The following is a 22,884-nucleotide window of genomic DNA, read 5'->3' as shown; positions in this document are numbered from 1 at the left end:
AAAAAGAGAAAAGAGGCACTGGAGAACCATTTCAGTTCCTCCACAGTTAAGAGTGTGTACTGCTCTTGCAGAAGAACTGAGTTCAGTTCCAGAACTCACATTAGGGAAGTCACAGCATCTGTAACTCTACCTCCAGGTATTCAATGTCTTGTTCTGGACCCCACAGATTCCTGAACTCACACAGCATAGGTTCACCAACAAACACATAATTTAAAAATATAAGATGATCTTTTTAAGAGAGAGAAAAGAAAAATACAAAGAAGGAAGAACAAAGACTAGATGAAGGGGTAAAAAGGAAAATTAGCAAGAGTCACCTTCCCCAATGCCATCTGCAGCTCAGACTTCTGACTTCACACATTTTGTGAAAAACAAAACAAAACATCCACCTGTGTGTTCTGTGATGCTGTAGAGATGACAGGAGCTGTGAGTTTAATCTGTCCTGTGGTGGTGAGGAGACTCTACTCCCTAATTTATAGTTTTATTATTTTCTGGATTCGTCCTCACTGGATCAGAGATTTTCATGTTTACTCTGGGTCTATGACAGCATCTACAGAGGGAACTGAAAAAAACTTTTAAACATTGTTGCCCCAACTGAATGTCAGTAAAAACATGTACAAATTACATGACCAAATCCAAGGAATTTATGCAGGAGGCACAAAAGGCCAAAAACAACAGTAACAACAACAACAACCAAAAATTGTAGAAGCAAGATTTGGCCAGTTTGGAGACTGCCTAAGGACCATTCCCAAACACCTAATATTCTGGGACCTTTAACAGTTGTTAAGACCATAAAATTTGGGGTAGACAGATGGCTCAGTGGTTAAAAAGAATGGCTAAGAGAAATCTGCTGCTCTTGCATAGGACCTGAGTTTAATTCCCAGCACCTAGGCTGGCTGTTGACAACTGTAGCTCCAGCTCCATGGGATCCAATGCCATCCTCCACTGGTATCTGCACTCAGGTACCTACACAGAAATCTTTTTCTTTTTTAAGGAAATAAACCAAGCTTGTACCACCATGCCTCTAATCCCAGCACTGCCAGAGACAGAGACTGATCAATCTCTGGATATGAGTCTACTCTGATGTACACAGTGAGCTCCAGTCCAGTCATTGCTATAGAGACTCCAAAAAAGGTTTTAAGAAACACCAACATTGAGAAACATAGAGATGTGGAAATCTTGTTTCTACTCTTTCCAACAATATTTTCTAAAAGGTTCATGGGGAGTTAATGTTCATTTCCTCTTATACTCTCCAGAAATCCATTCTATGCATCTAAAACTATTTGTATAGTGCAGACACCACACACTTTGGTTGCAGGACACTAGAATTAAGCTGACATTGAACCTGCCTCCCTTCCCTACTGTCTGAAGGTGCTGTGCAGGGTGCTGGGTGAAAAAAGCCACCATCAACAGTCTTGCTCAGCTTTGGGCCCTACATGCAACACTACTGACCTCCCAATCAAAATAAGCCCATTACAGTGGTAGTGGTTGTTATGGGGACAATGAACTACTTTCTGCTTAGATTTGAGGACCACTCCTCAGGATACAATTCATGCCTGGGACTTTAAACCTAGGTGAGAGCTTATGAGAGACATGGACACAGGTAATAGTTGGGAAATATTTATGATTATCTTGCTAAATGGACATTTTGTGCCTCTCAAAGTGCCTTCTAAACATTTACGTTTGTGCCCATAGGTAACTACTGTTGTGTCAGGTTTGGTTCCAAAAGTTTCTTTGTGAAGTGAGTGGAAGTTACTGCTGAGACTGATGATTCTGAGGGGAAAATAATGACTATTAAATGCTCAGCCCTGTACCACCAACCACCTAGAGCTTAAGGGACATCACAGAAAAGGAGGAAACAGAGAGAAAGGAGAATCAAAGAAAGGGATGGAGTATTATGGAACTCTACTTCCAGGTATAAAGCGGTCTCTACACTCAGGAAATCACATCAGCTCTAATTACTTGCCCAAGGCCTGCCCATATCTGAGCACATCAACATTCTGTCATGTAGAAGGGTGGCTTACCATGCCACCTCCCCACGAGCATCTATTGACCAAGTGGGGGGGGGGGCTCATGAATCTCCCAATGTTTGCTGGTTCAGAGTCTTTCTTCAGTGATGAATCCACTTAAAAGCTGCATGCTTCTGCAATAAACCCTCAGCCACGCACCTGCTAAGCAACACTAATGAAAAGTTCACAAGAGGGCAGAGATGAGCAGGAGTGGGGAAAGATGAGAGGAAAAAAGGTAATAGGGGGACACTATGATCAAGATGCACACATGTGTGTACAGAATATGAAATCTATTATAAATGTGCTAATAAATATTAGTATAAAATAAAAATTCAAAACTCATAATTTCATGTGTTGGATAGTTCATGTTGGTGGGATAAAGAAATCAGGCTTGTCCATCTCAAATGTGGTAAAATCTTTTTTTATTATTTATTTTTTTAAACAATTTTTATTAGATATTTTCATTTACAATTCAAATGTTATCCCAAAAGTCCCTTATATCCTCCCCTAGCCCTGCTCCCCAACCCACCCACTCCCGCTTCCTGGCCCTGGCATTCCCCTGTACTGGGGCATATGATCTTGGCAAGACCAAGGGCCTCTCCTCCCAATGATGGCCAATTTCAATCTAAAATAAATCATATCAATGAGGCCAAAGAAGTGGCAATTTATGTGAGCACGTGGTGTGCTCGACCCTCTTTTAGCTGTTATGAAGACCCTGGTCTGAATCTTTCTCTAATGAATCCTAGTGCACATACACTTGCATTTTGAATGTATAGACTTCGTGGCAGAATTTCCAGGCAATGATTGTCTTTCTGTCTCAGAATAATCACAAGCCAGTTTCCAAAATGGTAACATCTACATTTCCAACAGCAATGGCTAAGGGCTTCCTCCTCCCATATTCTTGTAAACTCTTCACTGTCCAAATTTGGAAATATTTCCAACTCAGCTCATAAACATTTTTTATGTTTTTCAGTCATAAATTGCATTTTTTCTGAAAACTATAAAGTTAATTTAACTCTGTCTCTAAAATACTTATTTTCATAAATGGTTTATCAGATACTTGTCAATTTTTTTGATGTTATGTTGATGAAATATTGTGTGTGGTTCAGATAACATCATTTTCAACTTCATACTTATGATTGATTTTATGTGCATAAATGTGTTTGTGCAGAAGGAGTACCTGTGTCTGGGTTCTCTCAAAAGTCAAGAGAATCAAAGCCCACCAGAACTGGAGTTGAACAGTTGCCTAACATCGGTGTTGGGAACCAAACCCCAGTGTTCTGCAAAATCAGCAAGAACTCTTAACTGCTAAGCCATCTTGCCAGTCCTATGAGCTCATAAATTTTCAGTGTCTTCTATACATGACAGCACTGTTCCACTCTTGAACACACAGAAGCTAGTGTTGTCTGCCCAAGACCTATATGCAGGGGATCAAGCCAGTAGACCTTCCAAAAGGAAGCAGAATGGTTCATGAGCTTCTAGCTGAGGTTAATGGATAAGGAAGAGGAAGAGTCCATTTTCTTTCATGTGGACCATGATAAGTTGCTCATACTCCTGTGAATAGCCCCACACCCATGCACATATGGGAAACACTAATTGGACATGGGGTCGGTAGTTAAGGAGACAGATAGAGACAAAGACAGTGAGAGAGAAGTAGGGAAATGAAAATTGGGAAAGGGTAGAAAGGTAGAGGGTAGATTTGGGAAGAATTAGGGGGAGTGGTAAGCAAATACAATCAGGACATTATATGCAATGAGAGACCTTGTCTCAAAGACTAAAGAGAATGCTAAAGGAAAATCAGCTTCCTGCTGTGACCTCTGAATGCACACACACACACACACACACACACACACAAGCATGTGCATGCATGGCACGTACATACTCCAAACCAGGAGGACTAGCTGGGATGAAGGAAATCAGCAAGAGGGGGAAGAATAAGAGAAGGTAATGACAGTTAGGAGGATGTGTACATACTGCACTGTATATAAGTAAGGAATTATCCAACTTTTAATTGTTTTTAAAGAATTAGTCGTTTTCTCAGTAATTGTATGCACTGAAAAAACTATATCAAAAGAGCAAGAAGGACACTTGCTTTGGGGAGATAGACATGTAAAGACATCAAAAAATGTTTTAAAGGTACACAGGTCTAATAAATTATATCACAACTGTTTTAGAAACTAATATTTAATACATACCACTCCTAATCACTATGTTTGATTTAATACCTGTATTCCAAGAGCCATGTGCAGCAATTCAATCAGTATGTTGGAAACAGAATTCATGAAAAGATGTTGCTACATACTTTCCCAGACTCCACATACAGTGACATCTCAGCAGATGAAAACTGATCTTAACAGTACTCATAGAAGGAAACTGGGAAAGACCACAAACCTGGGCTTAGTACAGTACTGAAAGTTTTAACTTAAGAAACCTATGGGTGGTCTGTTTAAAGTGTATGCTAAACTTACTTATCTATGATCAATATAGGCATTTCATTGTACATATGACAAAAACCTTAAGGAAAAATTTTTTCTTCCAGTATTCAAAAGCAATTGTTTTACATGACAAAATACTATTCATAACACTAAACCATCAACAAAATCCTGTGTATCTTTGTTGTTACACTCTGTCCTATCTGTTAAAATAAATTTAGGCTTGGGATGGTGTCAGGCGTCTGTACTTCCAGCACTTGTGAAGCAGAGGCAGGAGGATCTTTGAGAGTTCTAGGCCAGTCCAGGCTCCATAGCCCACTCCAGAATAGCAAGGACTACATAGAGAGACACGTTCTCAAAATAATTAATAATAATAATAATAATAATAATAATAATAATAATAATAGTTTCACTGAAGGAAAATAAAAAAATACATGAATAGTCATTTTATTACAGATGTAGAAGTGGCAATTAAGCACATAAAAAAAAGTGTTTTATTTCAGAATGCTTAAGGAAATACAATGAAATACATAGTGAAATGTCACAATAGACTCACCAAATGGTAAAATCTTAAATGATGTACATGTCAGGATGGAGAGAAAAGCCACTTTCACGTTCTGCTGGTGGGAACGCAAGAGGGAGCAAACACATCACAGTTGGCATTTCCTAAACTGTTCTTAAAATATTCATCTATAACTCCTGTATTACAATTTGTATTGTTAACACAAAGGTGCTTAAAATGCATAGCTATATAAAGACTGACATATTCACAGCAGCTTTGTCATATGAAAAATCTATAAAGAAATTTTATAAATAAATGAATGGATAAACAAACAGTAGTTGATCCATACAAAACACTATTCAGCAACAGTAACAACTTTTCATATGAGCATCACTGTTGAATCTTCAAGTAATTATACAACATATATACATATATAAAAGCATACATGTTTTGGTGGCAATAATTTAAAATTCTAAATGATGTAAACTAACCTGTTGTTTAAGAAAAAGCAGAGTCTGAAGAGATGGCTCAGCAGTTAAGACCACTAGATGTTCTTCCAGGAAACCTGGGTTCAGTTCCCAGTACCCACATGGTTGCCCACAACTATCTGTAACTCCAGTCCCAGGAGATCCTACTCCCTCTTCTGGCCTCCCTAGGCACTAGGCACACGTACATCCATGCAGAGAAAACATCCATATGCCTAAAAAATAAAGTTTAAATTAAAAACAAAATCACTTGTTTCCAGGAGAGATAGGAAATGTAAATAAAGTGGCATGTTGTAAATGTACAGATGACAGATAAATTCATTTTCATAGCTGTAATGATTCCAAGACTTTATAAAATTGAGGTTTTGTTTTTGAGATAGAGTTGTACTGTTGCCCCCACTGAGCCACAAACCCCTGGGCTCATGAACTCCTCCTTCGTTAGCCTTTCTAGAAACTGGAACTCCAGGTATACACCACAGTGCCATGCTATGCCCTTTAAGTATAAATCATCCAGATGATACATAAACAATGCCATAAAAAGTAGCCCAAAACAGTATACCTAGATGCCCTGCTGTTCTCAAAACATATTCACAACCTGATATGGATCCCATCATCTTCCTTCTCAGATCTGAGAGTCACAGCCTTGCTCTACTGACAGCCAATCTTGGTAAGTAATACAAGTTACTGCCCCTTAAATCACAAGTCAGAATTATACCCCATCTCAGAGTCATCTTCTTCCCCTTGTTTTTCTAACTGTACAGCTTTGGCTCATGGCAAATCCAGGGGAATAGAAGAATCTACAAAATCATCTCACTCTTTTCTCCGACAAAACCTCACAGCCATAGGAGATAGCCATAAAGATCTCAAGAATTTGTCAACTCATACAAAATCACTGGAACATCTATGGGTGAAGTTTTAATAGAAGCATGTTCCAGGGTCAGAGACATGACTCAGTAGGTAAAAGTGTTTGCCAAAAGCCTGATGACCTGAATTCAATCTCTGAAACCCACATGGGAGAATAGAAACAACTCCAAAAGCTGCCTTCTGACCTCCACACATGTACCACAGTCCATGTGCACCAAGCCACATATATGCACAATAAAGAAATGAAGGATTATTTTCATATCCATTAACTCAGTTCCTGTCCCAATCACTACCCTATTCACTACTTAACTCATATCAAATGGCTCCAGTACAAAGCCTGCAGAAGAGATTACCTTCAATAGTGCTAGGAATTATGTGACATCCTGGTGGAAAAGTGAATAGAATTGTTCAGGTGGCACAGGAATATCCAGGGTTGTCATAACACTTCTCTTCATGAAGACTTCTCACCTCCCCAAAATCACAGTACCTTCAGTAAGTCAGGAACACAAAACCAACAGTCTTTCCTGTGAGGGCAGGGACAGCATGAAAATTAGACTAATAATCCACACTGCTGCTTCCTGCGGCTCTACCATACCTTCTAAAACAGAAAGTGGGGATATCTATGGAGTTGGTCCACCCTGTCATGCTGACATCATAGGTCACCTGATAAGTCATACCACAGAATGAACAAAACCTTCAAGATCAAAGGAGCATAAAAAAACTTCCTTTTCAAGAGTTAGGTCATAGCAATGTGTAGCAAGCATTTCACAAGTTGGTGAGTTCCAGCCTGGAAATATTCATCAGGAGCACAGTGTGAGAGCAAAACCTGTCCTGAACAAAGTTGTCTTTCCTAGCAAAGTTAAAAGCACAACTCGGACCACACCTGCTAAATAAGATTGCTGCCCTAAAAAGGAAAGGAGGGGTCTCCAAGGCTAAGGCCAGAGCAGAGTAGAGAAGTCTGAATCTCTAAGCACTTAGCAGGGATAATCAGACTCATAATCTTCCAGGTGGTAAGAGTAACAGGGTTTTTACCACAGATACTGCAAATGACATAAATCAGGACATGGCTCTAGACATACTAAAAACTGGAATGAGTCTCCTCAAAATTTCCCACATATCTGAAATAACCTCCACTTCTGAAGCCCAGATGAATAATCTCTGAACTCAGAGAGGGCTGTGAGTCTCCTCCAGTGTTACTACACTTATTAAACAGCAGTTTTTTTTTTTTTTTGAGTCAAAGTTGAAAGAAGTTTTATTAAATACTGGCCAGGATCATACCTGGGATTCCCAGAGAATGGCCACAAATTATGTTAGTCAGCTGCTTATAAAGGCAAAACCCACAAAGCTGCACACTTCCCACCTTCATCCAATCAGGGGCAGGCATAAATCTTTATGCACTTTCTGCCTATGTCCTTCTCACCAAGATGTGATAAAGAACACGCTAAGCAGCATGTTACATGATGAAGACTCTTCTTAGGTGTGAACTCGCTGGTGTCGGACAAGATTTGATCGACGGCTAAAGGATTTCTCACAGTCATGGCACTCATAAGGTCTTTCTCCAGTGTGAACCCTTTGATGCTGAATCAGGTCAGACTTATGAGTGAAGGGTTTGCCGCATTCACTACATTCAAAAGGCTTTTCTCCACTGTGGCTTCTCTGGTGTTGAATCAGGCTGGCACTCTGGCTAAAGGACTTCCTGCATTCACTACACTCATAAGGTCTTTCTCCAGTGTGCAGTCTCTGATGTTGAATGAGGCTAGCACTCTGACTAAAGGCTTTCCCACATTCGATACACTCATAAGGCTTCTCTCCGGTATGAACTCTCCGGTGCTGGATGAGGCTAGAGCATTGCCTGAATGACTTCCCACACTCTTCACACTCATAAGGTCTCGTGCCAGTGTGAATTCTTTGGTGCTGGATGAGGTCAGATTTCCGGGTGAAGGATGTGCCACATTCCCCACATTTGTAAGGCCTTTCTCCAGTGTGAACTCTTTGGTGCTGGATGAGGATGAATTTGCGACTGAAGGATTTCTCACATTCACTGCACTTGTAAGGCCTGTCACCAGTGTGCACTCTCCGGTGTCGAATGAGGTTGGAGAACTGCCTGAAGTATTTTCCACACTCGCTACACTCATAAGGCTTTTCCCCACTGTGAATTCGCTCGTGTTGAGTGAGTTCAGCTTTGCAGCTAAAGGCTTTTCCACAATCAGCACACTGGTGAGGCATTTCTCCCGTGTGGACTCGCCTGTGTCTGATAAGATTAAAGATCTGTCTAAACGATTTCCCACACTCGTAGCACTCATATGGCCTTTCTCCAGTATGAATTCGATGGTGTCTAAAGAGGCTAGAGTTTTGTCTGAAGGATTTTCCACATTGTTCACACTGATAAGGCCTTTCTCCAGTGTGGATTCGCTGGTGTTCAGTGAGGTTGGATTTGTACGTGAAGGATTTTCTACATTCCACACACTCATAATGTACTCTAGTACTGTGATGTCTCTGATGGTAAACGAGTTCAGATTTGTAGATAAAGGCTTTTCCACACTCAGTACATTTATAGGGCCTTTCTTGAGGACAAATTCTGTCTTGTGTGTTGAGGCGGCACTTTTTGCTGAAGGGCTTCTCGTGCTGACTATGCTCATATGTCCTTTTTCCCGAGTGACTGTCCTGATGCTGAGCATGCTTGTAATTGCAGGAGAAGGCTTTCTCATACTTGCTACACTCAGATGGCCTTTTCTCAGAGAAGGCACTTGGACACTGAACAAGCGTGTGTTTGCAGCTTGAACCTTTTCGGCATTCACCGTCCTTACAATGTTTCTCTCCATTCAAAAGTGCTTGCCCACACTTGCCACTACTATAAGGCTGTTCACTAATACAAGTGGCTTGCTGTTGAAGACAGCCTATGGAGGGCTGTTCACTATGACAAGCACCCTGCTGCTGAACACCAGCTTCGGAGGAGAGGGCCTCCTTGCCATCCTTCCCACAGATGAATGGCTTAGTCAACCCATGGGATGTGCAACTTGACATAGCTGTAGCCCTGTGAGGATCCCCTTCATAGGACTTTTCACCACTGTAACTCTTCCGATGCCGGTTATTGTGTTCATTCAAACTGGAACCTGTTCTGCTCAAATCTAATGTCTGCACAGGGTGTATGCTCAAGAACTCATTCTGGTGCAAAACCTCTTCCAAAGCTGGGACAGGTATCTCAAGGAGATGAGTCTCCTGGGGAGACGGACTTGTGTTACACACCACCCCTTCTGCAGGCTCACAAGTTACGTCTTCACCCCCCAGTCTAGTACAGGAACCTGAAATCAGAAAAATACATGTTGAGATGCTAATTAAGTAATGCTGGAGAGGGAAAGCATATCACAAAGGTAAGCGAGACACAAAAAGGAACAACACAGCTGGACTTAGATTATACCTTGCTCTAAAAACTTGGGAAGGTGAGGCAAAAGGGTTTATAAGTCTGAGATTAGCCTGTGCTACATAGACAAGGGATTGTCACAGAAAAAAATAATGGAAAAGAGGCAATGAAAGAAAGCACTGGAATGTTCTAAGAACAAAAGAGCTGCAGACATACTGAGGGAGCTGCTTTCAAATACAGAATGGGTTTATCACACCAGACAAAACATACAGGAAGAAGATGCAGGAAAAGACAAGCAGGGTCTGCAAGCAATTCCTCAGCCAACAGCCATCACCAGGATGTGTCTATTGGGGATGTGTCTACACTGAGCAAAAGTCCCCAAATGAAGCTAGTAATCAAGGGTTAATTAAAGCTATGTAAGTGCCTCACAATACCTTGTGTCAAAACTAAGAACACAACAGAGCATAAAGGTAGCCAAGAACCAAAAGTTGCAGGTGCAATCACAAGATGCCAAAGCTGTAAACATGAAGTAAAGATAGAAATGAGATATGGGTGAATCTTCTACTAAAACACTGTGGGTACTCAGCTGTCTCCTGATATGATGTGAACATGCCCTTCCCTGCTTGCCTACCACTAGGTCCGGTCTCCTTTAAGACAACCTTGATTTATCAACTCTATGAGGCAATCAAGATATTTCCTGCATCCCCAAGCACATGAGACATGAGAAATGCAAATATTGAGAGAGAGGAAGAGAAAGAGAGATAGGGAGGAAGAGAATGCACACATGTGAGTGACCCACACTAACTTATAGCAACTTAATATAAAATAGTATCTAGGAAAGAAACCATAACAAAACACTTAAGACTCCTTCAAGAATAGCTCACAATTCATTTTAAAATAAGCATGACAACACTAGCAATTCCTCACAAAGGCAGCCATAAAGAAATGACAACTAAGCCTAGTACATTCCTTTAATTCTAGCATTTGGGAGGTAGAAGAAGGCAGATCTCTGTGAGTTCAAGTCCAGCCTGGTCTACATAGTGAATTCCAATACACCTGGGCCTATATAGAGAGACACTGTCTCCAAAAGAGAAAAAAAGAAAAAGAAGAAAGAAATGACAACTACAGGAACTAGGCAGAAACCAAGGCATAGGACACAGTAGAGAAAGTTTGAGACTTGTTATGACTCCTAAGATAGTAATCACTCATGGGTAAAAATAAAGGTAGACACCACTCTGGACACTGGGAGCCATGCAAGGACCTTACCCAGAGATGCCACAAGTGCCAAGTTTTCCAGCATCACACTGCAGTACAGGAGCCTCTGGGCCTTATCAAGGAGCACCCACTCTTCCTGGGAGAAGTGTATGGCCACATCCTCAAAGGACACATCCTATCACAATGGAAACAATTTAGCTTATAATCAGCTTCTCTTCTGGACTCCAACTCAAAGCACTCCAATTTTGTTGTCCCAATACACATCTCTTGCTCTCTATATTCTCCATGTCATATCTAAGGAGACGTTCATCTACTGATTGCCCACTCTCTGCCTGCTGATATTGTACCCTTCCATGGAAACACAGGGAGATAAACAGAAAGATAAAATCTAAACTGAAGGCCTAGGATGAAGGCTACTACGCCCTCTTATCAATGCTGTGGCTGTCACAGAGACTGGTTAGGGAGAAAAATGGTTAGAGAGAAGATACGCTAACTTAAATTTGGTCTTATCAGACAATAGCCCTGAAGACCCTAAAAATCTTCCAGACCCAAGGAACATGGGCTCACCTCTTTATCCTAAGACTCTTACTACTTCTGGGGAAATAAGTTCACCCTACCTCTGCACATTTGTGCATCTAAGAGTCAATGTTGGATGTCATGTTCAAATGTTTGCTATCATATTTGGTGAGATACGCCTTCTCAATATAACTAGAACTCACCAGTTTAACCAGACTGGCTAGCCAGTGAAGTCCAGGGATCTTCCTGTCTTCTCCCCACCCTCAATCCCACTGCTGAGATTACAGACATGGTCCACAGGGCCCATGCTTTATATGGATGCTGGAAATCTGAACTCAGGTCCTCATCCATGAAAAGCAACCACTTTGCCCACTGAGCCATCTCCCTACTCCCAAACACAGCTCTCTGAATCGTATTTTTCTTGTATGATTTCATTCCCACAGCTACACCCTCAGGATTACATGGCCCTGGATGATAGGAAAAAAAGAAGTTTATGATCCATTTCCTTCTGAAGATTCCAATGTAATGCACATCTCCCATCTAATCTTATCTGCCCATGAGGAAATATAGGCCTGAGTACTACTTACTCCAGGCTCTCAATCTCACTGACTACTCATGCCCAGCACTAATACATAGGATGATAGGCAACATCTAATTCTGGCCCTGGCATGTAGAGCTGCATGCTTTACTACCATAGAACTGCCCAGTAGTCCTGCCTATCCCTCATTCCATATACAACCAAACAAGGATTTGCAACTTTCATTACTATGTCAAGACCTTGAGATCATCAATTTGCACTTCCACCTTTTTGTACCACACACCTCTCTATTCATACAACCATAGCTACACACTGGAAGCAGCCCCTTGGCCTACCCATTGGTTACTCAACACATAGGATCCACAGAGTCCTTGAGGAGTTCCCCAACCTCTCACAGACCCCACTACAAAGCAGCCCCAACCCTGTAATGATGGTATCCTACCTGATGCTATTCTTTGGTTCAACCTCACCCACTGTGGTGTTTTGAATAAGTTTGGCCCCTGTAGACTCATGAGTTTGAATACTTGGCCCAGAGGGAGTAGCACTATTAGGAGGTGTGGCCTTGTTGGAGTAGGTGTAACCTTGTTAGAGGAAGTATATCACCATGGAGGTGGGCTTTGAGGTCTCAGTTGTTCAAGCTATGTCCAGTGACACAGTCTCCTTTTGCTGCCTGCAGATCAAGATGTAGACCTCTTCGCTCCTCCAACACCATGTCTACATGCACACTGCCATGCTTCCTGTCAGGACAATAATGAACTAATGTTGAGGTTTGGTCATTTACTATGTATTATAATGCTAGACACTGACCCCCAAACCCTGGTTGCCCACAGAGAATCCACATATGTGTACAGCATGACCTTGGTCCTTGATTAAATAAAGATACTGACAGCCAATAACTGGGCAGAAGAGACACAGGTCAGGTTTGGGGTTCTCAGGGTTGAGGTCTGAGCAAAAGCACAAACAAATAGAAGGTGAAGAGAAAAGGAAGCCACCATGGGGTAGATGAATCATGAAAACATAGCCATGAGGGCTAGCAAATTGGAGTTAAGAGCTGCCCAGATGGAACATGGCAAATTATACCTTGGGGTTATTGATGGAGAAATAGATTCTAATAGCATAGAGGGTAGATATCTGCCCAGTTCTAGTGCTGATGAAGGCTTATTATAATAATAAAAGTTGTGTATCATTTATCCAGGAACCAAATGATCAAAGGGAGGGCAAAACCACTGACTGAGATTAAATATTTCTATTAACAGACTAACCTCTAAAACTATAAGCCAACCTCAACTAAATGTTTCCTTTCTAAGAACTGCCAGAGTCATGGTGTCTTTTCACTGCGATAAAGCCCTAACTAAGACACCCACCAACAATTACAAGTGGAAGCCAGGTATTATAACTCATGCCTATAATTCCAGTACTTAGAAGACTTCACAAGTTCAAAGCTAGCTTGAGCTACATTGTGATGCACTAGCCCCCTTTCAGCCCAATATAAAGAGCAGAGATAGTCGAAGTGATCAGACCAGATGTGATGCCTAGCAAAGACACTAAAACCTGTCACTCTACCTCCAAGTTATGCCATGTGCTCCAGGGTTCCAGTTTCCTAGGGTCATCAATCCATGCTGGGCTGGGTTTTGTTGACATGGCTATCTAGTGACCTCTCACCCATACTCCTGTAAGTAACCCCAATAAAGCTCACTGGCTTACCAAGTTGTACTTTGGTCTGTCCTCTGTTCCCTATCTGGGACTCCTAGATGTTTGTTCATGTCTCCACAGAATTACTGTCTACACAACACCATTTCCCTTCTCCACAGTCAGTTTCCCATGCAGCAGCTGGCAACAAGGAGCCTGAGGAGAATAAGTTGGCTTGCCAGCCTTCTCCACACCCAAATTTCCCATTGTCATTTCTACATATAAAGTACACATTCTGCTTTTCAGAGAAATATTCTGGGTCTGACACCTTCACCTCACTGATCCTTATTCTAAGGAGAAAGATATTTCTGCATGTGCCTAAGTAATTCAGTCTCCTCTTCAGGCATAGGCACATACTGGCACACACTGTGAGAGAAGCAACCTTCTACACTTCTGTTCACACTTGCCAAGAATTTCATACAACCCGCAGCCTACACATCTCTGGGTTATGTACCTAGCCTGTTCAAGACTGCAAGGCACCAGGCTACTAGGGCACACTGAGATAATAGACCAAGGACACCACTAACCTAAAAACTGTTGGTAGCATGAGGGTATTGGCAGGATCCACTTACCAGGCCAAGCTCCATAACTGGTTCTGAAGTCAGGGGAACCTGAAAAAAGGAGGAGGTTCTTAGAATCTAGCAGCCATAGGCGGTCTTCACAGGCTTCAGTCACACAGTGACCCTGATCACCGTGGGGTCAGAAGGCCTGGGATGACTACAAATCTGTCCACAATTCTGAATCTCACCTGAGAGCTGTCACACCGGTGGCACAACTCTCTCCTGCCCCTCATATCTCCTCCTGTTTGTCCTTGATCTGAGTAACTTCAGGAAAATTTAGAATCCTATTTCCCAATAGTATCTCTGTTCACAATTCTCACTGGCTCCCGGTGTCTGAAGAATTAAACTCAAATTCCTCAGGTGCAAATCGACCTCACAACTGCTTCTACAAACACTTGGCTACTAGGACTCAGAATCTTCCCTGCATAGCATCCCTTTCAGGAGGCATCCCTCTGCAACACTCACAAACCCCTGCACACAGCTGTTCTCCTGCGAGGAGCACCAACTAGGAACTTCAGGGTCATGATGGGGCCTCTTCCGGGGCTCTAGCGCTCGGGTGACAGCGCAGGACGCAGCACTTACCTGGGCCATGTTCCTGTGCATGGCCACAGCCATTGGATTCTGTAGAGGAAGCAAGGACCAGGTCGCCGAGGTCTCTTCCCTAGGCCTGGCTCGGGGCATGTGGGCGGAGTCGCTGGGCCTCAGCAGGGCCTCTGTAACACAGAGCAGCTCTTTGCTCTCTGCCATAAGAACTGCCCACCTCGCCGAGCTTCCAGTTAGGTAAACAAACCCCAGAAACGCCTAAACGACCACCAAAAAGACCACGCTGGAAATCTAGCTCCAGACACGAACCGCGCGCTAGTGCACAAACACACACCCCAAAAAATAATAATACAAATAAATGCCGAATTTCCACGGGCTCAACTCCACCCACATCGTCTCGCGTATTGCATCCCGGGAAATGTAGTTTCCGTCGCTCCCCAGGCAGGTACCCTGCCCCCAAGCCTGACCCCTATGAACCTAGTTTAAAAGAAAACAGGCATGCTGATATGAGTTTGTGACTACAGCTTTCTGGCGAGGGAAAGATACTTAAATAAAACTGTTCCAGTATTCCTGGGATCTGTTGTATGGCTGATAACCACTGTGATGATGTCTTATTTCAGACACCATGAAGTTCTTTGTGCATCAAGAGGCTACAAAGAAACAAATTCAAATGAACATATTCCATATAGTAGTTTAGGCGCTATATGTGTGCTTGTGTATCTGTATCTGTATATTTATGTATACACTCAGGGACTCCATGATGCAGTTCTCAAGAGGTCATCCCATCCATGATGGATGAGACTTTATGGTATTTCAGATATTTATGTGTCACCCATGTGCCTTTAAGAACCCCTCACCAGTGCTCACACACAAACGCTCTCTCTCTCTCTCTCTCTCTGTGTGTGTGTGTGTGTGTGTGTACATCATACATACATACCTATACCCATGCCTGTACCCGTACTTGTACACATACACATATGCGTGCAAAAACTGTTGGCTTGGCTATAATATGCATTTTTATTGCTGTTCAAACGCTTTCAGTCAAAATCATTGGTAACTAAATTTGTAACTCTCTGTATACTCAGTTAATGACAAGACAAAAACAATGTTAATTGGGTACATTGTATGGAAGATAAGGAAGAATGTTTTGACTACCCTAGAGCAGAAGCTAAAGGGACATCTTTGCCTCTTGCTCCCACAGACAGCTGCTTTCCTACCTATTTTCTAGTGATTGTGCCTAATGCGCAGATCCAATTTTATATTTTTCATTTAATATGTCTTGCTCAACATCCAAAGAAGCAGTTGCCTTAAGAATTTATAAACTCACTATGTCTTCCATTTGCCCCAAATATGTATTTGTCAAGAAACTGCTGAATGAAATTTTTTTAAAACTTTAAAAATGGACATGCCTTGCTCCTAGATATGGTGGAGGAGGTTTGTTGTAGATATGAGGAGAGCATTGCCAGACACAGAGAGTCCGGAGTGAACATGACCCTGAGCTAGGCAGTGCTAGGAGAGAGAGTAGGGGAGAGGAGAGATAGGAGAGACAAGGGTAGAAAAACAGGTCAAATAACCAAAATGGCTGGATTATATAGTGAAGGGCAGCTGGAGGGAGGGCAGCCCACTTCCTGAACTGGAAAGGCATACCCTGCAACTGGTAGGGACTAAAGAAGAACTGGGTAGCCAAGTCCACTTTGATTATGTTAAATAGGAACCTCAGTTAGCTATTTGTTCGAGGTTTGGAACAACATCTGGAATTTAAGCTAGATAGATGGGTCATCAGTTAAGAGTACTGGCTGTTCTTGCAGAATAACCAGGTTCAATTCCAAGTAGCTATATGGCGGCTCACAACTTTCTGTAACTTCAGTTCCAGAGGATCTGATTCCCTCTTCTGACCTCTGCAGGAACCAGCCCTACAAACAATTCACTGATACACATATAGGCAAAATACCCATACCCGTTAGATTAAAATTTTTTTAAATGGAATTCATCACCAGATGTGGCCTAGTTTATATTCCTGATGAAATGACTCATTAGTCCATACATACACAATTTAATTCCTGGTTTTTAAAAAAAATACAATGTAATGATTACTTAAAATATTTGTCTTTAGGTCTGAAGAGATAACCCAGTAGTTAAGGGCATTTGTTGTTCTTGTAGAGGGCAGGATTCATTTTTCAGCACCCAATGGCAGTTCACAACCATCTGTAACTGATGTTCCAGGGAACTTAACAATTTCTGGTCTTCTCAGTCACCTGAAAATACATGGTACACATACATACATGCAGGCAAACACCCTTTCACAAAGCTTAGGGAAAAAACCCTTTAAGACACCTGAGACTTTAGTCCTCTGAGAGCTTGGTTCAACTTTTTAGAACCCAAACTTCCAGGACATTTTGAGTAGATCAGAAGTATCTATAAGACCCAAAGCCTATTTGTTTACACAGACAGGTGGGTTCATTTAAAGAACTATGTCTCAACAGTCATCTGAAGGGTGGACTCAGGTATAACAAAGCAGACATTCCACCCCTTCCACCACTGAGAAAGGCCTTTTGCTAAGTTTCACTCACATTTCCAGTCCCCTCAACTGAGATCTGAGATCGGGTCATCCATTCCAGAATGTGATTCAACACTGAGGGACAACCAAGGTGTTAACCTGAAACACACACACACACACATACATACACACACACACACACACACACACACACACACACACACACACACACAAAGATACAGACAGACAGACAGACAGACAGACAGACAGACATAGACACACAGACACACAGAGAAACACACAGACACATATCACATCCACGGTCAAGAGCAGATATAGAATGAATGCATACATACTCCAAAAATACATTATTTGTACAGATTTTTTTTTATTTTCTGCATTTCTTACTAGATATTTTCTTCACTTACATTTCAAATGCTATCCCAGAAGCCCTCTATACCCTCCCACTGCACTGCTCCCCATCCCACCCACTCCTGCTTCCTGGCCCTGGCATTCCTCTGTAGTAGGGCATATGATCTTCACAAGACCAAGGGCCTCTCCTCCCATTGATGGCCCACTAGGCCATCCTCTACTACAAATGCAACTAGAGACACAGCTCTGAGGGGTACTGGTTAGTTCATATTGTTGTTCTACCTATAGGGTTGCAGACCCCTTTAGCTCTTTGGGTACTTTCTCTAGCTCCTTCATTAGGGGCCCTGTGTTCCATCCAATAGATGACTCTGAGCATCCACTTCTGTATTTGCCAGGAACTGGCATAGCCTCAAAAGAGACAGCTATATCAGGGTTCTGTCAGCAAAATCTTAATGGCATATCCAATATTGTCTGTGTTTGAGGGTTGTTTAGGGGATGGATCCCTGGGTGGGGCAGTCTCTGGATGGTCATTCCTTCTGTCTCAGCTCCGAACTTTGTCTCTGTAACTCCTTCCATGAATATTTTGATCCCCATTCTAAGAAGGATCGAAGTATCAACACTTTGGTCTTCATTCTTCTTGAGTTTCATGTGTTTTGCAAATTGTATTGTGGGTATTCTAAGTTTCTGGGCTAATATCCACTTATCAGTGAGTGCATACCATGTGTGTTCTTTTGTAATTGAGTTACCTACTCAGGATGATATCCTCCAGATCCATCCATTTGTCTAAGAATTTCATAAATTCATTGTTTTAAATTGCTGAGTAGTACTCCACTGTGTAACTGTACCACATTTTCTGAATCCATTCCTCTGTTGAGGGACATCTGGGTTCTTTCCAGTTTCTGGCTATTTCAAATAAGGTTGCTATGAACATAGTGGAGCATGGGTTCTTATTACATGTTGGAACATCTTCTGGGTATATGCCCAGGAGAGGTATTGCTGCATCTTCTGGTAGTACTATGTCCAATTTTCTGAGGAAACGCCAGACTGATTTCCAGAGTTGTTGTACCAGCTTCTCAGCCATTTGGTATTCTTCAGTTGAGAATTCTTTGCTTAGCTCTGTACCCCATTTTTAATAGAGTTATTAGGTTCTCTGGAGTCTAACTTCTTGAGTTCTTTGTATATATGTTGGAAATTAGCCCTTTATCAGATTTAGGGTTGGTAAAGATCTTTTCCCAATCTGTTTGTGGTATTTTTGTCTTATTGACAGTGTCCTGTGCCTTACAGGATCTTTGCAATTTTACGAGGTTCCATTTCTTGATTCTTAATCTTCCAGCACAAGCCATTGGTGTTCTGTTCAGGAATTTTTTCCCTGTGCCCATATCTTCAACGCTTTTCCCCACTTTCTCCTCTATAAGTTTCATTGTCTGGTTTTGACCTTTGTACAAGGAGATAATAATGGTTTGATCTGCCTTCTTCTACAAGCCAGAACCATTTCCTGAAAATGATGTCTTCTTTCCACTATCCAGTTTTAGCTCCCTTGTCAAAGAGCAAGTGACCATAGGGGTGTGGGCTCACTTCTCAGCATCTGAAGAGGTGATCATGTGGTTTTTGTCTTTGAGTTTGTTTATATCATGGATTATGTTGACAGATTTCTGTATATTAAACCATCCCTGCATCCCTGGGATGAAGCCTACTTGATCATGACAGATAATGGTTTTGATGTGTTCTTGGATTCGGTTTGTGAGAATTTTATTGAGTATTTTTGCAGATATTCATAAGGGAAATTGGTCTGAAGTTCTCTTTCTTTGTTGGGTCTTTAAGTGGTTTAGGTATCAGAGTAATTGTGGCTTCATAAAATGAATTGGGTAGAGTACCTTCTGTTTCTATTTCATGGAATAGTTTGGGGAGAATTGGAATTAGGCCTTCTTTGAAGGTCTAATAGAACTCTGCAGTAAACCCATCTGGTCCTGGGCTTATTTTGGTTGGGAGACTATTAATGACTACTTCTATTTCTTTAGGGGATATGGGACTGTTTAGATCATTAATCTGATCCTGATTTTACTTTGGTACCTGGTATCTGTCTAGAAATTTTTCCATTTCATCAAGGTTTCCCACTTTTCTTGAGTATAGCCTTTGGTAGAAGGATCTGATGATGTTTTGGATTTCCTCAGGTTCTGTTGTTATGTCTCCTTTTTCATTTCTGATTTTGTTAATTAGGATACTGTCCCTGTGCCCTCTAGTTAGTCTGGCTAGGGGTTTATCAATCTTGTTGATTTTCTCAAAGAACCAGCTCCTCGTTTGGTTGATTCTTTGAATAGTTCTTTTTGTTTCCATGTGGTTGTTTTCAGCCCTGAGTTTGATTATTTCCTGCCATCTGCTCCTCTTGGGTGAATTTGCTTCCTTTTGTTCTAGAGCTTTTAGGTGTGCTGTCATGCTGCTAGTGTATGCTCTTTCTAGTTTCTTTTTGGAGGCACTCAGGGCTATGAGTTTTCCTCTTAGGACGGCTTTTGTTTTGTCCCACAAGTTTGGGTATGTTGTGACTTCATTTTCATTAAACTCTAAAAAGTCTTTAATTTCTTTCCTTATTTCTTTTTTGACCAAGGTGTCATTGAGTAGAGTGTTGTTCAGTTTCCACGTGAATGTTGGCTTTCTATTATTTACGCTGTTCTTGAAGATCAGCCTTAGTCTGTGGTGATCTGATAGGATGCATGAGATAATTTCAATATTTTGAATCTGTTGAGGCCTGTTTTGTGACCAATTTTGTGGTCAATTTTGGAGAAGGTACCATGAGGTGCTGAGAAGAAGGTATATCCTTTTGTTTTAGGATAAAATGTTGTGTAGATATCTGTTGAATCCATTTGTTTCATAACTTCTGTTAGTTTCAATGTGTCTCTGTCTAGTTTCTGTTTCCATTTAGGATCTGTCCATTGATGAGAGTGCAGTGTTGAAGTCTCTTCCTATTGTTGTGTGAGGTGCAATGTGTGCTTTGAGCTCTACTATAGTTTCTTTAATGAATTGTGTAAATTTGGTTTTGTCATGGAATATCTTGTTTTCTCCATCTATATTAATTTAATGTTTTGCTTGGTATAGTAGCCTGGCCTGGCATTTGTATTCTCTTAGGGTCTGTATGATATCTGCCCAGGTTCTTCTGGCTTTCATAGTCTCTGAGGAGAAGTCTGGTGTAATTCTGATAGGCCTGCCTTTATATGTTACTTGACATTTTTCCCTTACTGCTTTTAATATTCTTTGTTTTGTTTATTATGTAACAGGAGGAATTTCTTTTCTGGTTCAGTCTATTTGGAGTTCTGTAGGCTTCTTGTATGTTCATGGGCATCTCTTTCTTTAGGCTAAGGAAGCTTTCATCTATAACTTTATTGAAGATATTTACTGGCCCTTTAAGTTGTGAATCTTCCCTCTCTTCTATACCTATTATCCTTAGCTTTGGTCTTCTCATTTTGTCCTGGATTTCCTGGATGTTGTGGCTTAGGGGCTTTTTACATTTTGCATTTTCTTTGACTATTATGTCAATGTTTTCTATGGTATCTTCTGTATCTGATATTCTCTCTTTTTTGTTGGTGATGCTTGCATCTATGACTTCTGATTTCTTTTCTAGGTATTCTATCTCCAGGGTTGCCTACATTTGTTTATTTCTTTATTGTTTCTATTTCCACTTTTAGATCATGGGTGTTTTTTTTTTTCAATTACTTCACCTGCTGGGTTGTGTTTTCCTGTAATTCTTTAAGATACTTCTGTGTTTCCTCTTTAAGGGCTCTTACCTATTTACCTCTGTTCTGTTTTTCTTTAAAGGAGTTATTTATGTCTTTCTTAAAGTTTTCCATTGGCACTGTGAGATGTAACTTTAAATCCTAATCTTGCTTTTCTGGTGTGTTGGGGTATCAAGGACTTGCTGTGGTGAGAGATCTGGGTTCTGATGATGCCAAGTAGCCTTAGTTTCTATTGGTAAGGTTCTTGTGCTTGCCTCTTGCCATCTGTTTATCTCTCATGTTAGTTGGTCTTGCTGTGATGAGCTATTTTATTAGGTATTAAAATGGCTACTTCAGCTCTTTTCTTGGGTCCATTTGCTTGGAAAACATTTTTTCAGCCCTTTATATTGAGATAATGACTATCTTTGTTGCTGCGATATATTCCTTTTTTACTGCAGAATGATGTATTCTGTTTATGCATCCATCCTTTTAGCCTATGTCTTTTTACTGCAGAATTGACTACATTGATGTTGAGAGATACTATTGTTCAATGATTGTTACTTCTTGTTATTTTAATGTTTGTGTTAGTTGTGTGTGTGTGTGTATTTCTCTTTTACTGGTTTTTAATGGTATGAAATTATTTATTTCTTGTATTTTCTTATATATACTTAGCCTCATTGGGTTGGAGTTTTCCTTCTAGTATCCACTGTAGGACTAGGTTAGTGGTAAGGCATTATTTGAATTTGGTTTTGTCATGGAATGCCACTATAGATGGAGACATCTATGGTGACTGAAAGTTTTGCTGGCTATTGAAGTCTGGGATGACATCTGTGATCTCTTAGGGTGTACAATACCTCTGCCCATGCCTTTCTATCTTTTAGAATCTCCAATGAGAAATTGGGTGTAATTCTGACAAGTCTGCTTTTATATGTTACTTGGTCTTTTTCCTTTCTTCTTTTTAAATTATTTCTTTGTTCTACATATTTCCTATTTTGGTTATTATGTAATAGGAGGATTTCCTTTTCTAGTCCAATCTGCTTGGTGTTTTGTAAGCTTCTTGTATCTGCTTTTTTAGCTTAGGGAAATTTTCCTCTATATTTTTGTTGAAAATATTTTCTGGGTCTTTTTGCTGGGAATCTTCTTGGGTTTTCTTTATTGATTCTTTTTTTTTCAAGTCTTGAAGAATTAAATTCATTTCTTTCCACTCTTTGTGTTTTCCTTTATTTATTTATTTATTTATTTATTTATTTATTTATTTATTTGGTTTTTTGAGACAGAGTTTCTCTGTGTAGCCCTGAATGTCCTGGAACTCACTCTGTAGACCAGGCTGGCCTCGAACTCAGAAATCTGCCTGCCTCTGCCTCCCAAGAGCTGGGATTAAAGGCGTGCACTACCACGCCCAGCTTTCCTGTATTTCTTTAAGAAATTTATTAATTTCCTCCTTAAGGACCTATATCATATTCATAAAGACCATTTTAAAGTTTTGTTCTTGTGATTCCATCATGTTGTAATCTTCAGGGCCTGCTGTAGTGGGTTTGTTAGCACAAGTGGGGACATATTGTCCTGATTGTTATTGTTAGTGTTTATTTTTTACTTATTT

At 41.0% G+C, this 22,884-nt stretch overlaps 1 protein-coding gene across 1 annotated transcript; it reads right to left on the bottom strand.

Moving 5' to 3' along the window:
• Positions 1–4,908: 4,908 nt before the first annotated feature.
• On the bottom strand, positions 4,909–15,029 carry LOC110297222 (uncharacterized). Its single transcript, XM_021165970.3, has 4 exons — positions 14,751–15,029; positions 14,181–14,219; positions 10,917–11,040; positions 4,909–9,591 (listed from the first exon to the last, which is right to left on the bottom strand). The coding sequence occupies exons 1-4, from the start codon at positions 14,913–14,915 to the stop codon at positions 7,763–7,765; spliced, it is 2,157 nt and encodes a 718-aa protein (XP_021021629.1). The 5' UTR covers positions 14,916–15,029; the 3' UTR covers positions 4,909–7,762.
• Positions 15,030–22,884: the final 7,855 nt, after the last annotated feature.

This window comes from Mus caroli, unplaced genomic scaffold (genome assembly GCF_978045245.1).
Source record: "Mus caroli unplaced genomic scaffold, Mus_caroli_1 scaffold_8, whole genome shotgun sequence".
NCBI lineage: Eukaryota > Metazoa > Chordata > Mammalia > Rodentia > Muridae > Mus > Mus caroli.
Note: the sequence above shows the minus strand (reverse complement) of the source record. Positions and strands in the feature narration are given on the sequence as shown.